Source organism: Alligator sinensis, unplaced genomic scaffold (assembly GCF_000455745.1).
Source record: "Alligator sinensis unplaced genomic scaffold, ASM45574v1 scaffold956_1, whole genome shotgun sequence".
Classification (NCBI taxonomy): domain Eukaryota; kingdom Metazoa; phylum Chordata; order Crocodylia; family Alligatoridae; genus Alligator; species Alligator sinensis.
This window is the reverse complement of record NW_005842496.1, coordinates 837,955-858,378: the sequence shown is the minus strand read 5'-3', so window position 1 is coordinate 858,378 and position 20,424 is coordinate 837,955. Positions and strand designations below refer to the sequence as shown.

The following is a 20,424-nucleotide window of genomic DNA, read 5'->3' as shown; positions in this document are numbered from 1 at the left end:
CGAGGCACTGCCGAGTGGTGATCACCCGCAGGTGCCACCGGCAGTGTAGGCAGTGCCTTTTTCCAGGGGTTGCACTGCCAAGCTCAGGATATAGATGTGCACCTACTTGCACCCCTATGCATCGCCAACGCGTCCAGGCACAGGACCTAGAATCTAGGTGTTCTGGTTACTAGCTAAATGCTATCACTGTTAAGCTATTTGGCTAGAAGGTGGAAGAGCTTTGAAAAGACAAAATTGCCCTTGACTTGAAGTTCCAGCATTTTCCCACTACCCATTGGTTGGGATGAAGGGTGACAGTGCTATATTATGTACTCTTGGAAATCTTTCATATCTGCCTCTGGCTTATCATTTTAGTTTTCCAACTAGTATCTGTTTCACATTTTTTACAAGTGTTAGTTACAATATTTGGGAAAGGAATTTATATGATAATTAAACATAACTTGAATGATTAAAAGTTTGAACTTTCAAAAATTGTTTTTCCAGGATGTCTTTCAAAATGCTTTAAAGTATAACAACCTAGCTGGCATGAATAAATCTCTAAAAACTGTTGTAAAATTTGTAATTCACACCATGTCAAAACTGTAACTTGTGATTTTTTTTTCCTGTCAGTTCATTTTAACTAACTGATGTCTTAATTAATGGAAACATCCAGCTTAGCTGATTATGTAACTCTATTTCCTTCTAAATAGATTGGTCTCTTCAAAGAATCACCAAAAATGTCCAACAGCCATTAGAAGCTTTGTACATATAGTGAATATGAAGCAAATATATAGTCAGGAAACTATTTATTTAAAATTTGGTATGACTGAATCTGTGTTTAGCTCCAGCATGTGTAAATATCCTTAGCTAGAGCCTTAAAGTTTTTGTTGTTGTCTTCAGTGAATGTTCTCAGCCATAACTGGCAGAGCAGAGTCTATGAATGCAGTGGAAATTTAATGTACTGTACTTGAGCTATCACATGAGCTATCATAGCAAAGCTATGTGTTCAAGCTGCTGTAGTAGATCTATGTGTTTCTGTACCTGGCAGCTCCTGCTACAATAATTTCCTTATATGGACTTCATATAGGCTTCCCAAACCAAAAATAGAGAGAACAGGGTATGGAAGCTAATCATTCTTAAAAGGCAGAATGCAAAATTAACGACCCTTTAAATAATGCAGACAATCAAGGGAGAAAAGTACCCAAAGGTTTTGCTCCAAATTTGTCAATTTGTTGTGGTCCCTTAGGACATAAAAGGAAGGCTTGCTCTAGCTTTCAGGTAGAATGGAGTTTGTGTTTATTAAGAAATGGAAATGCATGGTTATAGCTGCTTCCCAGGCAGGGAAGGTTTGAGTTATTTACCCTGACTTTGAAATGTTTTCTTATTCAGAATTATTGATGGACATGATCTGATGCCCTTGCTTCAAGGCAAAATTATCCAATCCAAGCATGAATTTCTCTTCCATTACTGTAATGCATATTTAAATGCAGTACGCTGGCATCCAGGAAACAGTAAGTAAATTTGCCTGTTCACATTTTAAATATTTCATATAATTTTTATTGCAACTTGAAAAGGATCAGGAAAAAGCCTTAGGCTATGATTACAAATAAATTTCTTAAAGTACCAGCAGCTATGTATCTCTTCTTTTTATAGCTTTCTTTGATCCAGGAAACACACCCATCCATAGAGCCAATGTATTATTTGACATTAATTTGATGCTATACAACAAAATTGTAGATCAGTACAGTGATGAGATTTATATTATTTAAACACATAATTTCATTTTTTTGTTTGGGTCAGAGTCATTATTACATGCTGTGTTTTTTTTTTTAAGTCATGGCCAGGTATTAACTCTTTTCTAAAGTTTACAGCAAATAGGAATGTTTGCTGACTAGGTGCCTGGGTATTATGCCAACTTGGCATTTTTATTGAAAGTAGCAAAGTAAAAAAAAAAAGGCACCAGTGAGATGATGTCCCAAATTCCAAATGAATCATTACAACCTTACATGAGACTTTTTCATGCTTTTATGAATACTCTAATTTTGTTCTGAAAACCACAGAACAAAACATTGCCCACTGATCTGACTCATTTAATCTAATAGCCTAATTTTCATGGTGGCACCTATCATACAACATCAACATATTCTGTCCTATAAAAATTCCTGCACTGAAAGTGGCTGTTCCTATACTTGTTCCATTTTAACTGATACAGTGGCATATCACAAACAGGCTACAGAACACTGACATGAGAAAAACTTTTAGGGTGGTCATCACCATGTACATGGTATCAAATGCAATGCCATTAAGCATATGTTGTTTTTTTTTATCTTGTGGGGAGCAAAGGATTAAGGCAGTGATTGACAAAGTTCGAATATTTTAGACCTTTGGTATGACTAATTATCCAGACATTCAGATCCATATCCAGTGCCAGAGGTATACCCAGACATGGTTGCATTTCTGCTCCCTGGGTAACACAGGATGGCATCCCTGGGCAGCACAAAGTGGCTGGGTTGACAGCTCAGCAGCTGCAATTTTTGTGACCCTGCCCCAACTTGGCACCATGGATGGTCCCCTATTCTACAACCCCTGCCTTAACTATGCTACTATCCAGTGCTTCCCACTAGACTGGATAATAGGATGAAAATCATACAGAATTAAAGCATGGTAAAGAGGTTTTAAGATGTTACATGTCTAAATAAGAATTTCTGAGACTAATGTGAGCAATTTTCCATTTGAGAAATAGCATATGACCATGTCACCAAAAAGTATTGTGTTGCACAATGCTGCAGTCTAAGGATATAATTATTTGTGCACTGCACTCCTTATACAGCATAAGGTACAACTCCCCTCCCTACATGGGAAGTATAGAGAGGGAATTCCCAGAAAACCCAGACATTCAAAGGTATATCACTCATTACTCCTTACTGGCTATAGTTACCGTGCAGTCATTTAGTACTTGCATACCCACGTATTAAATGACTATGCAGCTACTGGGCGGTAGTGTCCCGGCATGGCTTTCTAGTGACACTGACTGCATTGTAGCTTGTTACTACGGTGCAGTAGGGCCGTGTGAAATTTCACTGGCTGTTTTGTTTTGACACTGTTTTGACTCATTTTGAGCTCGAAACAGCAAAATTGAAATGAAACAAAGGGCTTTGAAACAGCCTCAAAACAAAATGAGGGCAGTCGAAACATTTTTAAAGTTTCAAAATGTTTCAAGTTTCGAAGGAGCCAGCCAGGTGCTGGGAGACCGGGGAGAACCAGGGCTGCACTCCCAATTGGCTCCTCAGCCCCATGTGGCTCAGTCTGGCGGGGAGCACAGATCTGGCTCTCCCCCCCTCGTATGGCCAGGCTGCGTTCGGTGGGGCTGGCGGAGCCGATGGAAGCACAGTGCCAACTCTACCCATGTCCCGCCACTGGGCTGTGCTCCAGTTGGCTCCGCCAGCCCCATGGAGCTCAGCCCGGTGTTGGAAGTTGGGCACAGCCGGCACTATGCTCTGCCTCTCACCACCAGGCTGAGTTGCAGTGCTGGGTTCCAGCGCTGCAATAGGGCTGGGAAAGGGAACTCAGCCTGACTCACTTCCCCTCCCCAGTGCTGCGATCGGGCTGGGGAACTCAGCCCAGCTGAGTTCCCTTCCCCCGCCCAAGTTCCTTTCCCCAGCTGCGCTGGGCTGGGCTGAGTTCCCTTCCCCAGTCCAATCACAGCCCAATCAAAACATCAAAACAGTGAAATAATTTTGATGAAATGGAATGGAACAGTGCTTTCGAAATGAAACAAAACTTGAAACGAAACAGTGTTCCCTCGAATGCTGCTGTTTTGCACAGCCCTACTGTGCAGTAATGTCACATCATGGTTCGTGCCACACAACGCTATCGTGTAGTAGTAAGGAGCTACTGAACAGGAAGTGTCTCGTGTAGATGCAGCCCTTGTAGGGTAGTACTTACTGCTCTGGAGCAGCTAGCTGTTTTTGTAGCCTTCATAGGACAGAAGAGGTGGATGATGAGGGGTAGAGTACAGGCCTACTTCTTCTCTGACCTCTGTGGGGACTTGGCAGCTCCACAACTTAACAGAATGCAGGAAATCCAGTTTAGACTACCATTCTCTCTGCATCCTCTCTCTAACCTGCATAGCAGAAAAGGCCAGTCACAATCTTTTTGTAATGCAATGCTTTGTATGCAATGGTTCTGACTGCATTTTCGTCAGGCAGGCTTTATCTCTGCTGCTTTTAGTATAAGTCTCTGGAGAGTGTTCGCTTGTCATTTCTGCCATTCTTCTCTAAGCCCAGGTCTTCATAAATGCCTTTTCTGTGGAGACAATAAAACTGTATTGCTAAAGATTTTTGATCAAGATACTCAAAGGTCTTCCACATAGCTTATCTCACTGCAACAAGTTACTGTTGTAGAGAGAGATACTCCATAGCTATGTGCTCTTGTATGCATCCGATGTTATCAGGATTGCTAAAGGCATTTGTATAGCAAAATGTGTCTGGTATTATTGTTATTTTCCTCACTCCTGATTTCTCAGTTTCTCTCTACAGTACCCTGCTGTAAGAAGCACCTGATATGTTCAAAATTCATTACATTGCTCATTAGCTGTTGCTCTTTAATGTCCCTCATCAAACTTAACTAACTTTTCAGAGCAGCAATTTCATACACAATTCTTGGTTTTCTTATTACTTTTGCATGGTATTCTTAATATGTATATGTGAATACAACAGTGATAGAACTATGTTTTATATTTTCATGAATGCTGATTAATCCAATCATTTAACTGGAAATAGATGAAGCTTTTTACCCTTCTACAAGGTAATAAAAACAATGACATATTGTGGCAAAAGTTTACTCACTGGACTTCAACATTTATTAAAGAATGGGAATCAGTTCATATGCAACTGGTTTATTAAGAAAGGCTAGAAAACAAAAAACGAATTTCTTAATTTTGGGTACCTCAATTTATTTACCTTGCCTTTTTAATTGTCTGTGCTTACCAAAATGTATAATACATTACAATTTCATGCAAGAATAAAAAGTTTTCCCTTCCTTATCTTTCCATTTCATACCTTGAGTAGAAAAACATGCTGAATACCCTTAAACTTTGCAGTGCCCATAATGGCTAGCAGTAACGTAATATGTTCAAAAGAAAGAACATAAAATATAATGCCCAAGGAAAAAACGCTGTAAAGATTGTCCCGTGGAGATTCCAAGACATTCCCATTATACCTACTGTAAGCATTCAAAATACCCATTATATATACTCAGATATTATGCTAGTTTACCTGTCAGTAAAGGACTGTAAGTCCTGAATAGTGGTATACAGTAACTGAGCACCAGATTGGAGATGACTTCTACATTTGAAAAAGGAGAAAGGATGACTGTCTATGATAGTGACTGCCAATCTTTTCAAGCCAGGAAGCCAGAACAATCCAGCTGTAATCTGACACAGGCCAAGTGGCTTCCACAGTGCAGGATTTTCCCTGCATCTACACCTTTTCAGCCAGTGGTGATCTGTGCCAGGGCCAGGCAGCTGGAAGCTGCATTTATGCTGCTTCTGCTTTTGCACTGCAGCTGGGAGGTGATAGGGGACGGTGGAAGGGGGAGGATGAAATGGCAGCAACATGGGCACAGTTTCCAGCTACCTGGCTGGCACAGTAGGGGCCTGGCAGATGTTATTTTAATTGCATGATTGAGATCTGATGATTTTTTTTTCTGGATCTCCAAACTCTTGCATCTAGGAAAAAAGTCATCAGGTGCCAATTGCCTGACTTCTGGCATATTGGAAGCTTGCAATGGGGGTCTTTCAAAGGGCATGGTCGTAAATGCCTTTTCAATTTGCCAGTGAGCAGGGAACCCATCAGTGGGTGCGTCTACATGAAATGCTTTACTGTGCAGTAGTGTAGTTTACTGTTCAGTGAGCATGTGCATCTACAAGTGTACAAGCTTACTGCACAGTAAACCTTGCTAGTAGTGAGTAAAGTTGCTACCTGCAAATGCAAGTAAAAAATTTACTTGCAATTACCAGGGATCCTGGTTTTCTCTGACTTAAAAAAAAAAAAATTCCCAATTTTCAGATTAAAAAAAGTAATCTATAAAATTCCTTGATTAAAATGAAATGTGAAAATAATGAAATGAAAATTAGTGTGTGTGTGTGTGTGTGTGTGTGTGTGTGTATTTTGGCTTACCTTTGGGTTGCCTTTACACATTCACTCTAATGAAACACCAATCATCTATATGAGTGGTGTTTCATTTTAATCATGGAAAAATGTGGATTTTGGGTTACTTTTTTTAATCCAAAATTGGGGGGAGGGGGGGTGTTTGTTTTTTCAGAGAAAACCAGGATCCCTGGCAATTTAGCTGTGCAGTGGCACTCATGTAGACACCTGACTGGCAGTAAATCTGCTCCCAGTTAGCCAAGTACCAGGGATGGGAGATTGGTCCTGCCCCCAGGATCTGCCTGCTGCTGGGGCAGGCTCCACAACCGAAGACTGGGAGGCGACTATGTCCCCCTGCCCCAGCAGGAGGGAGCTCCAAGCCCCCCACTCCAAGATTGTGATTAGGGAATGGGGGCTGGGAGACACTTATGTCCCAGCCCCCGCTTTGCCATTGTGATTGGGGAGCAGGAGGATGGGAGATCTTTATGATTATATGAGACTCATAGGAGACTCATGAGATCTTTATGACTCAGACTATGAGATAAGGATCTCCCAGCACTGGCCCTGCAGTTGTCGAGCTGGCACAGGGAGCACCATGCTGGCAGGAGCGGAGACCCTGTTCCCCCCGCCAGCTCCATGCTCACAGAGCTGAGCAAGGAACAGACTCCCCAGACTGTTCCCCACCCACCACTGTGCTCATGGAGCTCAGCAGAAAACAGACTCTACAGCTCCCACCCTGCAATTGTGGAGTGGGGACTGGGAACTGTCTCAGTCAATGGCAGGTCCCAGCCCTGTGACCCAATCAGGTGATTGAGGTATGGGGCTTGGAAAGAGCTGCAGGACTGGGGCAGTGAGCTGCAGTGAGCTAGCTGCCCCCAGGTGAGTCGGGGAGGGGGCTGGGACCTGCCCCTACCATGCAGCTCTTTCCAAGCCACATGCCCCTGACTAGGGAGTTGTAGCCAGGAGCTCCCTGCTGCCAGGGCAGGGGGACATTGTCCCCACCCCAGCAGCAGGCAGCCTTCCGGGGGCAGAGTGCAATGTCCCAGCTCTGGCCTGTCTCCTGGCCTGATGTTCCCTGCTAGAGATAGAAAAGGACACGGTTAAGTAATCTGGATCTTTCAGTGTTCTGAAGACCTAGGGGAGCTTCCATTATAACAATTAATAATCTTTTCCCAAGGATTGATCCAGAGGGGCAAAAGAAAGATAAGGAGAGAAGGAAATGAAACAGAATTGGAGAATATTAAGAGCTTATGGGTACAGCAAGTTGGGACCCAAATAGAGCATCTGGTGATTTGTCCAGTGGAGAGGCAGTCCTGTAGCATCATATGTGGAATTCCAGTGAGTTTCTACACTCATTGCATACAGCTGCTCTTCAGAAAGTCTCTACCCTCTTTTAACTTGCTGCAATATGTTTCTTAACCCATACTCTTGGTTTATATTAAAATTCTTATACTGAGCCACCTACTGTAGTATCCAATTGTTTATTATTAGCTACGAGCAATGCGAATAGCATCTGGCATGTGTAGTTCTCTCCTTTATCCCTTCCCCTCCCCAGGGGGCAAATTTTCTTTGGCTATTTTTAAACTTTTGTTTTGATTGTGAATTTTTATTTTGATACGACTAAGGCATTTAAGAAGTCTCTTGAAGTGTTTGTAGCCTTTGGGAATCAGCGTGAGGAGAATGCCATTTCCACTCAGCACCTGTCAAGATGGATCAGATTTGCACTGAGACATGTGAAGCTTTAACCAAAAATATGAAGATTCTCTTTAGTACAATCACAGCAGTATTGATGGCCATAATGTTTCTATCTTAGAAATGTAGGGTTGCTATGAGTTTTATTCACACATTTTCACCAGACCACTATCTAAACCTGGCATCTAAGTCCGATGCTCACTTAGGAGACGGATCCTACAGTACTTGTTTTATTAGAACTTGTCAGCTAAGATGGAGGACAGGATTCACCTCCAAGGAGGAATATTCTGAACTGGTCCAGTCCTGCAGGGATCAAACCAGGAAAGCCAAGGCTGCAACTGAACTCCAACTAGCTTTGAGTATCAGGGACAATAAAAAGTCATTTTTCAGATATGTGGGGAGCCGGAGGAAAAGCAAGGGCAACATTAGACCCCTGCTAAACCAGATGGGACAACTGTCTCCCAGGAAAAAAACAATCTATTGAATGGGTGATTTGCATTGGTCTTTCATCAGTCCCATGTGATGCCCATGCCCAGTACAGGACAAGGAGATCCAGGTGAGGGAGATCCCCTACACTCCATCAATGCTGACCTCATGAAGGAACACCTTGAGAGGCTGGACACCTTCAAGTTAGCTGGCCCTGACAATCTACACCCCAGGGTACTCAAGGAGCTGGCGAGCATCATAGCCCAGCCCCTGGCACAGATCTTTGAGAACTCATGGTGCTCTGGTGCAGTGCCCGAAGATTGGAAGAAGGCTAATGTGGTGCCTATCTTCAAGTAAGTGAGGAAAGTGGATCTGTCAAACTACAGGCCCATCAGCCTGACCTCTATCCCAGGGAAGGCCTTAGAAAAGTTTATTAAAGAGACCATCCTTAATGGACTGGCCAACACCAACATCCTGAGGGATAGCCTGCACGGGTTTGTTGCGGGTAGGTCTTACTTGACCAATCTCATTTCCGTTTATGACCAGGTGACCTCTCACCTGGACAAGAGAGAAGAGATTGATGTCATATATCTTGACTTCAAAAAATCCCTCAATCTGGTATCCCATGATCACCTCTTGGTGAAACTGGCCTATTGTGGCCTTAGGTCCACCACGATCTGCTGACTGGGGAATTGGCTCCGTGGTTGGACCCAGAGGGTGGTAACTGATGGAAGTCAATTGTCATGGTGCCCTGTGACCAGTGGGGTCCCCCAAGGTTCTGTCCTTGGACCCATATTGTTCAACCTCTTCATTAATGATGTGGACACTGGAGTCAGAAGTGGACTGGCCAAGTTCGCTGATGACACCAAACTTTGGGGCAGAGCATCCACACCTGAAGACAGGAGAGCGATCCAGGCTGACCTGGACAGGCTCAGCAAATGGGTGGACGAGAACCTGATGGTGTTTAACACCGAAAAATGCAAGGTTCTCCACCTTGGGAGGAAAAACCTGCAGCATCCTTATAGGCTTAGCAGTGCTATGCTGGCTAGCACTATGAAAGAAAGAGACTTGGGGATCGTCATTGACCACAAGATGAACGTGAGCCTTCAGTGCAATGCTGTGGCTAGTAAAGTGACAAAAACGCTTGCTTGCATCCATAGATGCTTCTCGAGCAAATCCCAGGACGTCATTCTCCCCTTGTACTTTGCCTTGGTGAGGCTGCAGCTGGAGTACTGCATCCAGTTTTGGGCCCCACAATTCAAAAAGGATATGGAGAAGCTTGAGAGAGTCCAGAGAAGAGCCATGTGCATGATCAGAGGTCAGGAAAACAGACCTTACAATGACAGGCTGAGAGCTATGGGGCTCTTTAGCCTGGAAAAGTGCAGGCTCAGGGGTGATCTGATGGCCACCTATAAGTTTATCAGGGGTGACCACCAGCATCTGGGTCACCAGACCGCCCTAAGGGATGATGAGGTCGAACAGTTATAAACTACTGCAAGACCGTTTCAGGCTGGACATAAGGAAGAATTTCTTTACTGTCCGAGCCCCCAGGGTCTAGAATAGCCTGCCATCGGAGGTGGTTCAAGCATTGAACACCTTCACGAAAAAATTGGATGCTTATCTTGCTGGGATCCTATGATCCCAGCTGACTTCCTGCCCTTTGGGTGGGGGGCTGGACTCAATGATCTTCTGAGGTCCCTTCCAGCCCTAATGTTTATAAAATCTATGAAGCTCCCTTTCTTGGGGCTTGTAGTATTAACAAGACTCTGACAAATGGGTGTATGCAGAAGAGAACTTGCAGGTTATTTAAGAGTTTTGCCCTTTCCACATTCACACTTAACTGCTAACTGTTTCTAATGTTCACTAGGACTGCCAAGGTTTAATGGGAAAAAATGAAGTAGTTGGGGAAGACTTGGCCCTTTTGGAACTTGACTCTGAAGAGACATTTTCATTGTTACCCTTCTTGAGGTGGTCAGCCTACCTTCAGACTCCTGTGACTAAGAAATAGAAAATAACATCAGACGTTTCCTTGATGCAATTCTATTTCATAGCCCCCCACACGCACACCCTACAAAGTAGGCCTTAGTCTCCCTGTGCCCTTGTAGTAGGCTAGCTAGAACAGTAGCTCCTTTTCAGCTACTCTCTATGATGGAGAAGAATCTATTCAGCTTCTTATAGTCCCTTCATCTTTCTACCAGCTGAGGATAGATGAAGAGCATTTATTCCTTCACCCAGTGAAGCAATACGTTTCATTGTAGAAGCATGAACTTTTCTTACCTTAAAGTCATTTTATTTGTACCCAGAACCTGGTATTTATCAGCTGATGCTTTGCCCCAAAGAAGTGCCAGAATTTTTTTGAGGGCCATCCTCCAAATGATCCTTTTGTCTCTTGCTTCCTTGCAGCCTTCTCTTTGTCTTTGCATGTGTTTTTTTTCTATTCCCTCTCTTTCATATACATGCAGATGTGCAGGCTTAATTAAACCAATCATTGTGTTTGCTGTCATACCCCTCAAAGACCTTTGGGCAATATCTGGATCCTGTGATCAAGGCTTCTTCATGGTCTAGTCCTGGAGTAATGGTTTCCCTATGTTTCAGGTATTGATAAATAAACTCTTGATTGCTCCATTAGTTAGCTGTTCCCTGAAGCCAGACTTCCTGAAAGGAGATGGCTAAAAGGAAAATGAATATCCTGTTGAAAAGCTTCAGGGAGGTGCTATATTTGCCCAAGTGAGGCTGTCCAGGAGCTGCCCAGCTTCAAGTACAGCAGTGCTAACATATTAAAACAACACCTTTGAAAAACTATAGTTTTTGGTATGTCACCTTTCTTTTTCATAATTAGGTATTAGCTTAATTGGTCAGGATTCTAAATCATTAAACATTTACATTTTAGAAAGCATTATCAATGTGCCTTCTGCCTTTACTGTCTCTTTCAAAAACTAAGAAATGTAAAGTCTTATGCAATGTTCAGGTCACTGTGTATGTCAGATTATTCTTCAGCCTGATTTAACTCTGATCATATGCTATTGTTCTGCTGGTGTTAGTAGTCTGGTATTTCTGTAAGTATTCAAGCTAAAATTTAACATAAATGAATACAGTGAAAAAATATCAAGAGCTGCAGCTCTGGAACTTTACTGGCATATGAATCAGTGCTATTAAAAATGCATTGCTATGACAACTTAATTATAAGGAGAGCATTCATCAGATAAAGAGTGTATCTTTGGTTGTATGGAAGTGTTGCATCCTTCAAACTCCTCTCATTGTGGGCAAAATCTCCATTGTGTAAGAGGAAATATATTGCAAAGCCTTTGCAGTAAATACTTATGTGCCTTGTAAACATTCTGGGATACAATGCAACACAGTACATATCATAAAGAAATTATAATCCTAATAGTATTTTAGTACTATTAATAAAAATACAGATAAATGTCAAGGTGACTGTACTAACAGCAGTTCACCTTTTTCTGTGACAGATCTGCATTCAATGAAGATTCAATGAAGTACAATGAAAACTATTAGTTTTATATAATGACAGGGAAAGGGAAGAAACATAGTATTTTGTTTTACTGGAAGTGTTTACTGATTTATCTAGGGTGAAATAGAGCAACTTCTTCTTTACTAGATTATAAATTAAATCAGTGTTTTTATTGACTCTTTTGCCCTTTCACAATTATTTTGCTTCCAGGTAGCAAAATTGTGAATATTGATAAGATTTTCTTAAAAGCCTTTCCACGGCAAATTAAACTGAAATGCAATATTCAATAAAATCAAAGCAGTGAATCCTGCAAATATAAATCAATTCTAGAAAGAGGCATAAGATTCACTGAAAAATATTAATCTGCGTAGACACATAGAAAAAACAAACTAATGTCAAACTCCTGCACTGCTCTCTGTCTCAACCGAAGAGAAAAAGGAAAAACAGTCAAGTTCTCTGCTTAAAAAGCATAAATGAAACATTAAACCTTTCATTATAAATTTACTCGTTGTGTATGTTAGCCATGGGTTGATAATACTGTTTCCTATTATATTTTTTCTTCTCATGTCATGTGTTTAATTCTCTTTTTCTGTGGCCATTAATTTTTACCATGTGCTGCTGCTTTTTCTCACTAAGAATGTGTCTCAATATATTGGTTCAGGTGTTTTTGTGCCCATTTCACATGCATAGTGAATAGTACATGAGGCAGAAAAAGTCCAACCTCACTTCTTTTCTGTCTAAATATTACTCATGATTCAAAAATAAAAAGTAATTAAAATCTTGTTTAAAGGAAAAAAGTCAAGGTTGCCACAATTTGGATGCCTCATTAGAGACACTTTTAAAGGTGGCTGATCTTCAGAGGATGGTTACTCAGCAAATCTGACTCTCCTTTTAAAGTGTATCTACTACAGCTGTCAAAGAGAGGAATCCAGAATCACTTGTCACTTTTCACAACTTTGGCCACAAACTCTAACTGATATATATACTGTAAATATATTTATGATGGAAAGCTATCAGGCCATTTTCTTTTAAATGTTGAAACTACATTGTGTTATTTTCTTTAAAATGTTTAAAAACCACTAGAGATAGATGTAAAATGCTATTCAGTGTGTAGCACATTCTGTTTAAAAGCCAGTGAACAGATGGTATTAGTAAATGAAATCATTCCTTTTGAAATAATTTCTAATATACTCTGCTTTTGACTAAGCATACATGCAGACATTTCCAGGACCTGATCTATGATCATGTGTTTTATTTTAAGCCATGTGATTATAGGTCAGGTCCCTTTTGTGCGGACATTCACTGGTGCTGGGAGCCCACTGGGAATGTGATCTAAGTAAATTGCATAAGGAAAGGTGTGGGCAGGATTGAGTGGGGTGTATGGGTTCATGGGGTGGAGAGGTTGGCAGGTCCATGGTTGCCAATCCAAGGAGCCACGGGTTAAAAATACCCTGGTCAGAGTGGGGCAGGGGGTAGGAAAAACACATCCCTGGGGCTGGGATTGAGCAGCTGAGCTTTCTCAGCCCTAGGACTTTTCTCTGAACATATATACACATTCAGTAGTTGGGTCTAACCCCGTCCCAATATAATTTAATGCACCTCCTGCAGTAAACTAAATTAGATTGAGCCAACCATTTTTTGCTTGATCTAACCTTCCCAAACATTTGTACAGGTCAGCAGTTAGATCGACCTAACCCTCGTTAAATTTATCTAACATACCCTAAGGGATGTAGTTAGTGGAAGCCTTATAGATATAACTAGTAAAAGAATAGAAATATATCCTCCCTTTTTTCAAATTACAGAATCTGAGAAATTTTAAATAGTACTTCTTGTGAATTTTGACAACAACTGCAGTAAATCAGAATTGCTTCCACCAGTGTCATTAAGACCCATGTCTTTTTATGTTTGTATGGCAGTCAGTGCCAAAACCTGGAGTCCACATCCAGTCTTTTCTGCATAGGATTCCAAAGGATATGTTTATTTATCTAGGTATGAGAGTGAAAGATTTGACAGTTTGCAGATTCCAAACAAGAATATATAGGATTAATTTGCAGGGCATATTAAAATATCAGAGAAATTGTCAAGTTTTGAAATGAATCTAAAACAAAACCTGCTCTCAGGAGTCATTTTAAATCAATAGAGATGACTGGTCAGGGCAGAATCTGGCCTTTTGTGTAACATAGTAGAAAAATCAGATTTATTTCTGAAAATAAAAATGTGCATAGAAATGATAGTCTGCAGCTTTCCCAGCTCCCCAAGACTAACAGGAAATAGTACATTATACTTTTTATTTTAATTGATAAGGTCATAAATTATTCACAGCATTGTACTTTAATTTTACATTTAGTTAAAATTCACCATTAAAAGAAAATGTAAAATAAATAAATAAATTTAAAGAATGGCAAACTTTTGGAAAAAATATCCTGAGAGCAGCAAGCAAGACTGTAAGTCCTGATATTGAAAAGTGACTGACTAATGATGTGCAAGCATTTGCAGTTTGTGGTGCCACAAGCCTCTTTGCGGTGCCACAAACTACACACAGCAAACGTTAAAATGCTAAAATAAAACATGCACCCAACCAGTATACACTGGCACACAGAGGCTGGGCCATCCAGAGCAATGACATGGCTACCAGTCAGGCCTCTATACTGCTTGACCTGTACCCATGCTGCTCCAGGCCACCAGTTAAGACTGCTGGGCCCGGCACCGGTTCTGGCCCCAGCCTCCAGCTCTCCCTGGCTGAAGAGCTGGGAGGAGAGGCAATTTGCCAGTAACAGGACAATTAGTCCTGTTGCATAACAAAGGGCATGTGCAGGGGTGTGCGCTGCAACAATTTGTGCCACTGCAAGCACATGCCGCTGTATGTCCAGACACAGCCACTGTGTTTAAAACAGCTGCATAACCCCATGGACTCCATCTGAAACTGCTGTTTCATTTGCAAATGTAGGCGTCTGATAGTAGGTAAGACTACAGTGTCAGTAGCAGTTTTAGCAACACTAATTACTGTAGTAGAGACACATTTGGAGCAAAACGAATTAGGACTACCTTTCTACGTGAAAGTCATTCTAAGTATTTTTAGATAAATTTCACTTATAACCATCTACACAAATCAGCAAAATGAATCAGTTTTGCTGCTGTTGTTTAGAGCAAGGATGAAGTCAATGTAAGCCTCTGTTGTGGCCTTATGAATTGGTTTTCCCACTTTCTTTTATAGAAGAAATAATACTGATGTGAGGATGATTTGTTCATTCTGTTCTTAGCCATACGGTGAATGAGTGCTCCTGTAATTCAATACGTAGAATGTCAAATCCGTTTGTCATACTTGCTTATAACACAACCTGTGCCTTGTTTCTGCTTATTATTTCCGTTCTCTTCCTTGTTCTGCTGAAGAACTTTTTCATATTAACAGTGTTCCATTTAGCTTTACTGACATGAACAGAGGAATTAAAGAACACTATACACAGTTCATAAAGACTCACATTGCTTTTGATAACTTCAGCAGTTATACAATAGGAATCATCTTTATTACTTACAAATGAGTCAAAACATTTGGTCCAGGAAGTGACCACTTCCTTTAACACTGCACGGTTCAAAAGAAAATATTATAATATTGTGAGATTATAACTGTTGCCAGGGAAACCATTCTTTTTACTATGAGAACGTACTCTTTTAATGCATCCTTATAGCATACAACCTTAGATATTCAGAAAGCCAAAGAGATGGTATTTAAACCAGAGACAACACCAAAATAGCAAGGAAAAGTTTCTTCAATTTATTTTAAAATCTGTGATTTCTGATTACAATAAGTATATCCTTGCCATTTTGGTCAATTTGATTAAGAAACCCTCTTGTTTCATAAAGCCATCCTACCAGTCAAAGAGTATAGTGAATAGCCTCTGGTACTGACATTATATACACAGATTTTTTTCTGTGATCATATACCAGTCCTTTTTCTTCATATAAAAATAGTAACTATAGCATACCAGTCTCTTGGATTCAAGATATTGTGACCTAAATTAGTAATGTTCTTATTGAACAGAGAAAGGTTGACAGGTTTCAGTGATAATATAAAAGGAAAGACATTTTAAAAGATGCTAATTCAGTACTATTTAAACTTCAGCATGAATGGCTTGCTGTCAGAGGCTGTACCATGCATTTACAACAGTGAAAAAAGGTCTTGAGTATTTTATCCAAATAGATTTCACAGCTATAACTTGGACAGAAAAAGGATATGAGAGAGTGCAATGTTCCATTTTATAATAAATGTTCCATGTAGAAGGTTAGTAGCTGACGCAACAAAGTAAATAATAATAAATATAAAAGAGTAGATAAAAATGTGCTTCAGCTTTCAAAATTGGATTTCTCCTCACAAAAATAACATAAAAACTGGGTCTTCAAAATATCTCCAGAGCACTGCACTTCCAAAAATATCTTCAGTTCAGTGCTGGATTTGAGCCTGCAGCATCCTGCATGTTATATTCGGAACATAGCACCGATTCATTCTAATTTCAAAATTGGATTTAAATGACATATTCCAACTTAGGCAATGTTCTTTCAGAAACTAATTTTATGTATGCACAGCCTACACACAATATAAAATGTGCCAGATCACCTGGTTCCCTCCTTTCACCAGCAAACTGAACAAAATGTTAGCTTCTCAAAGAAATTCCCTAAAAACATGATTGTCTAGAATAGATAAATATCATTGCATCAGTAAATAACTTTCAGGAGAGAGCAGATCTGTGCTGGTAGGTAGTGTTGGTGGAAAGGGATAGGTGTAGTAGGGCTCTGCTGAAACAAATAACCTAAAAAGATTTTTTCCTGACCATCAGCCAGGATAAATATTTAAAAGCATCTGAAGGTCCAGAAAGCATTTGTAATCACGCGCATTGAAACTTTCGATATAAGTATTTCCAAAGGCTTTTGGTCACACCTTACTGCACAAATGTAACATCATTTATTATGTTTTTCCAAGATGTATGTTAATTGTGCTAAACAGCAACAGTTTCCCGAAGAAAGAAGCATATTTGTCTTTTGTCTTGTTCCCCCTAAACAAAAAATGTAAGAAAAGTTGTCTAAACATTAAAATGCAAAGAGAAAAGAGGGAAAACCTTCATCAAATAAAGTGTTTGCTTCAGACACTTCTATCAACTTTTGCTGGAGAGGTGCAGAGTCCACGAGCTAGGATATATAATTTCCCTGCAAACAGGTTATGATAGATAATACAAAAATATTTTACCAGACACGGCTCTTGAAAATAATTTGTGTGGTGTAAATCAGTTGTGCAATTTGCTGGGATATCCAAGCTGTAATTATGTAATTCTTTCACACATCCCAAAATAAATTTCTCTTTCATTGACTCTATAAGTATATCAGTTTATCTGGATTCTGATTCAAATACATGTCTGGAATTCACTTTCCATGGACATATTAAAATATTTGCTTAAAATCTGAAGTTTAAGCAACTAGTTGTTTTCATGGCCCTTATTCTGTCAAAATGGTATTTGGGATCTTGAATACAATGGCAGTGTGGCCAAAATGATTGCATATTGATTTTACACACACACACACACACACACACACACACACACACACACACTTACTTGTGTGTGTAATCAGTATGCAATAATTTTATTTGAATTTCTTGTTTCTGAGCCTTTAAGTTGCAATATTTTGAAATTTTTCTCTGCAATGTAAGGTCTAAAAACGTACTTTGTTTTAACACAAATTTGATTGTCTCCTAATCATATGTAACAGGGAGCTGGGATTTCAAAAAGAAAAAAAAATCATCAACAACCATGAGACTCCTGGTATTACTACAAACATTGGCCACGGTACCATTCTATTCAAGATCCCAAATGCCATTTTGACAGAATAAAGGCCATGAAAAAAAGTAGTTGCTTTAAGTCTGGTTTTTAAGCAAATATTTTAACATGTTCATTGAAAGTGAATTCCAAACATGTATTTGCATTAGGACACCCAGATAAACTGATCTACTTATGGACTCAAAGAAAGTGATATTTGTATTTGTGTGTGTGTGTGTGTGTTAAATTAGAATTTTTTTTTTTGTAAATCATGATTTTTCTGAGATTGAAGTCATGGTTTTTGAAGACTTAGAGTTGGTGATAGTGAAGTGGAGAAAGCCCTGTACCAGTTTAATTTTCCAAATACCCAAGAACGTATTTCTAACCCTTACTAGTTATCTTTGGAGCTACTTTTTCATTTGCAAGTAGAGATGTTTCTGCTGTTGCATACAGCTGATGCTGTATTAGGTTACTGAGGCACAATTCCCATTAAGCTCAATGGGAATTTACTTGCATAGGGACTTCAAGTTGAAGCTCATTTTGTTATCCAAACCCTCTTCAGAGTTCTCATATCCAGTAGGCTGTTTTTGTTAAGTTTTTCCTTGACATCTAGAAGTAGCACTTTCATATGATTACCATTTTTACAGTTTTTGAGATGATTCTCAATCTTTTTTTCTTCTCTTCTGGTCTTCCTGAGCAAAATAAAAAATGACTCAATAATACATTTTCATAGGCGACCAGACAGTGTCAATTAATCATGTGCTAAAACTACTAAAAGAACAGTATGATGCACAAACACAAGGTTAACACATACAGGAAGAAAAATAGAAAATGATCCTAAGTTAGACATCATCACATAAACAGAAGTATTTTGAGCCTAGATCTGATAAACTAAATGAGATGGAAATTCTGGAAAATAAATTGTAAGTAAAGAAATATAACTAAACACAGAAAGTCTCTCTTGAGAATATATCTTGAATACGAGACTATAAGCTTGTTAAGTGGCTTGTTTCTCCCTGATCCATCTTTCATGGTTTATATTTCCTACCTATATTCTTTGAACAGCTTCTGTTAGATGAGCTTTTCTTCAGTTCTGGCACACAGAGAGGAATCTTAACATATATATTTAGTTAATTAAATAATTAATACATGTTAATTGGCATATTAAGACCACACTCTCTTAAAATCCAAGAATCTCTTTAGTCTGACTAGGAACTTCCTACGGCAAAACTTCTTCCCCTAAAAGTCCCCAGAAGCACTCTTTTCCCTGTTTACATTTCTTCTGTCACTACTTGGATGGGAGCAGGGGGAGGTCCGGGGGAGTGGGTGGGGTGGGAAAGGGAGGAGATGGGACTGGGTTTACTTAGTCTGGAGAAGGGAAAATTGAAGAAGGGATTTAATAACAGCCTTCAACTACCTGAAGTGGGGTTCAAAAAACGATGGAGCTAGACTGTTCTCAGTGGTGGCAGATGACAGAGCAAGGTGCAACGGTCTCAAGTTGCAGCAAGAGAAGTTTAGATTAGATATTAGGAAAAACTTTCTCACTAGGAGGGTGGTGAAGCACTGGAAGAGGTTACCCAGAGAGGTGGTAGAATCTCCATCCTTCAAGGTTTTTAAGGCCCAACTTGAGAAAGCCCTGGCTAGAATGATCTAGTTATAGCTGGTCCTGCTTTGCGCAGGTGGTTGGACTAAATGAACTCCTGAGGTCCCTCCCAACCCTAATTTTCTATGATTTTATGCCTCCTTAGAAACCAGTAGAAGAGAGAAAATTCAGTACAGTCACATTGCCATGGGTTGTTAAACAATTGTTTCTCTTCATGTTAATCATGTTTGCTTTATTAGGGATAGAATAATTTCATAGATTTCATAGACATTAGGGCTGGAAGGGACCTTGGAAGATCATCGAGTCCAGCCCCCTGCCCAAAGGGCAGGAAAATAAGCAATCCCTGTCTGTAGAATTTATGTGCTAGGTACTTAAAGAGGACTTTGGCCACTTTCAAGATGGAAGGCATTATTTAAAAATGTCATGCTATTATGTATCATTTTCCCTATTCATTTAAGCTATGCACCTGCTTGTCTTTTTAACCTAAGCATTTTGGATTTTTAATCTCTTCCCACTTTAAACTGGGAACATAGTTTGTACAGTATTATTGCCAGTAGATTGTATTGCCTATTTCTTTTTTTAGTTTCCAAACTAAATAATTTACATTGCAAGGTCTCAGATGCAGGTTTAAAGTTATGAGCTTCAGTTAAAGAGAATGTTACTGCCAGTTCTGTAATAAAAAATGTGGTAACAAGTTTGTAGTCTTAGGAGCTAACAGCGATTCAGAGCATGGAGACCAGATTCAGAAAACACCGTATATTAGAAGCTCTAACCGAAGTCAGTGGTAGTTGCTTATGTTCAGCTACTGGAATCAGATGTTCTGGAGTTATATGCCAGTGGTGCCCAGAGTTTCTCGACCTGGGAGTGACATCCAGTCCTTCACTGAAATTCAAGAGCCGGAGAGCAAGTTGTGGTTTGGCCATTGTAAGATAAAGAAGATTTTGTAGCATATGTGTTTCAGTCAGCGGACAGCTACATGGAAGCAGATAAAAAATTAAGCAAAAGTCTGTTAATAGGTCAACATTGAATTAATCAGTGAGGGCCGCTTGTCTTGCTGTATAAAATTACTTGGCAGTTTTACGTATGTAGTAAATGTGCATGCTATACAAAGGTGCTAAGAGTTTGAACTAAATGCTGTGACTGACGTTTTGTGGTAATGACCTTGCATCTCCTGCAAAACAAATCAAAAACAAAACAACGAAAGAATTCTGTCCTAACAAGTCCAAAGTTAGAGGCAACCAAGTGAGAAAGAAAAAAGTAGTATGTGCATGCAGCTGAAGATCAGATTTTTTCTTAAAT

The 20,424-nt window shown here is 39.9% G+C and overlaps 1 protein-coding gene across 2 annotated transcripts in view; it reads left to right on the top strand.

The window, feature by feature from the left end:
- STS (steroid sulfatase) overlaps positions 1-20,424 on the top strand; it is a 172,850-nt gene that overhangs the window by 122,905 nt on the left and 29,521 nt on the right. For both annotated transcript variants that reach the window (XM_006031320.2, XM_025212962.1), the window contains one exon: positions 1,369-1,490. In XM_006031320.2, coding sequence (XP_006031382.1) covers positions 1,369-1,490 — 122 coding nt within the window. The remainder of the gene's footprint in view (positions 1-1,368; positions 1,491-20,424) is intronic.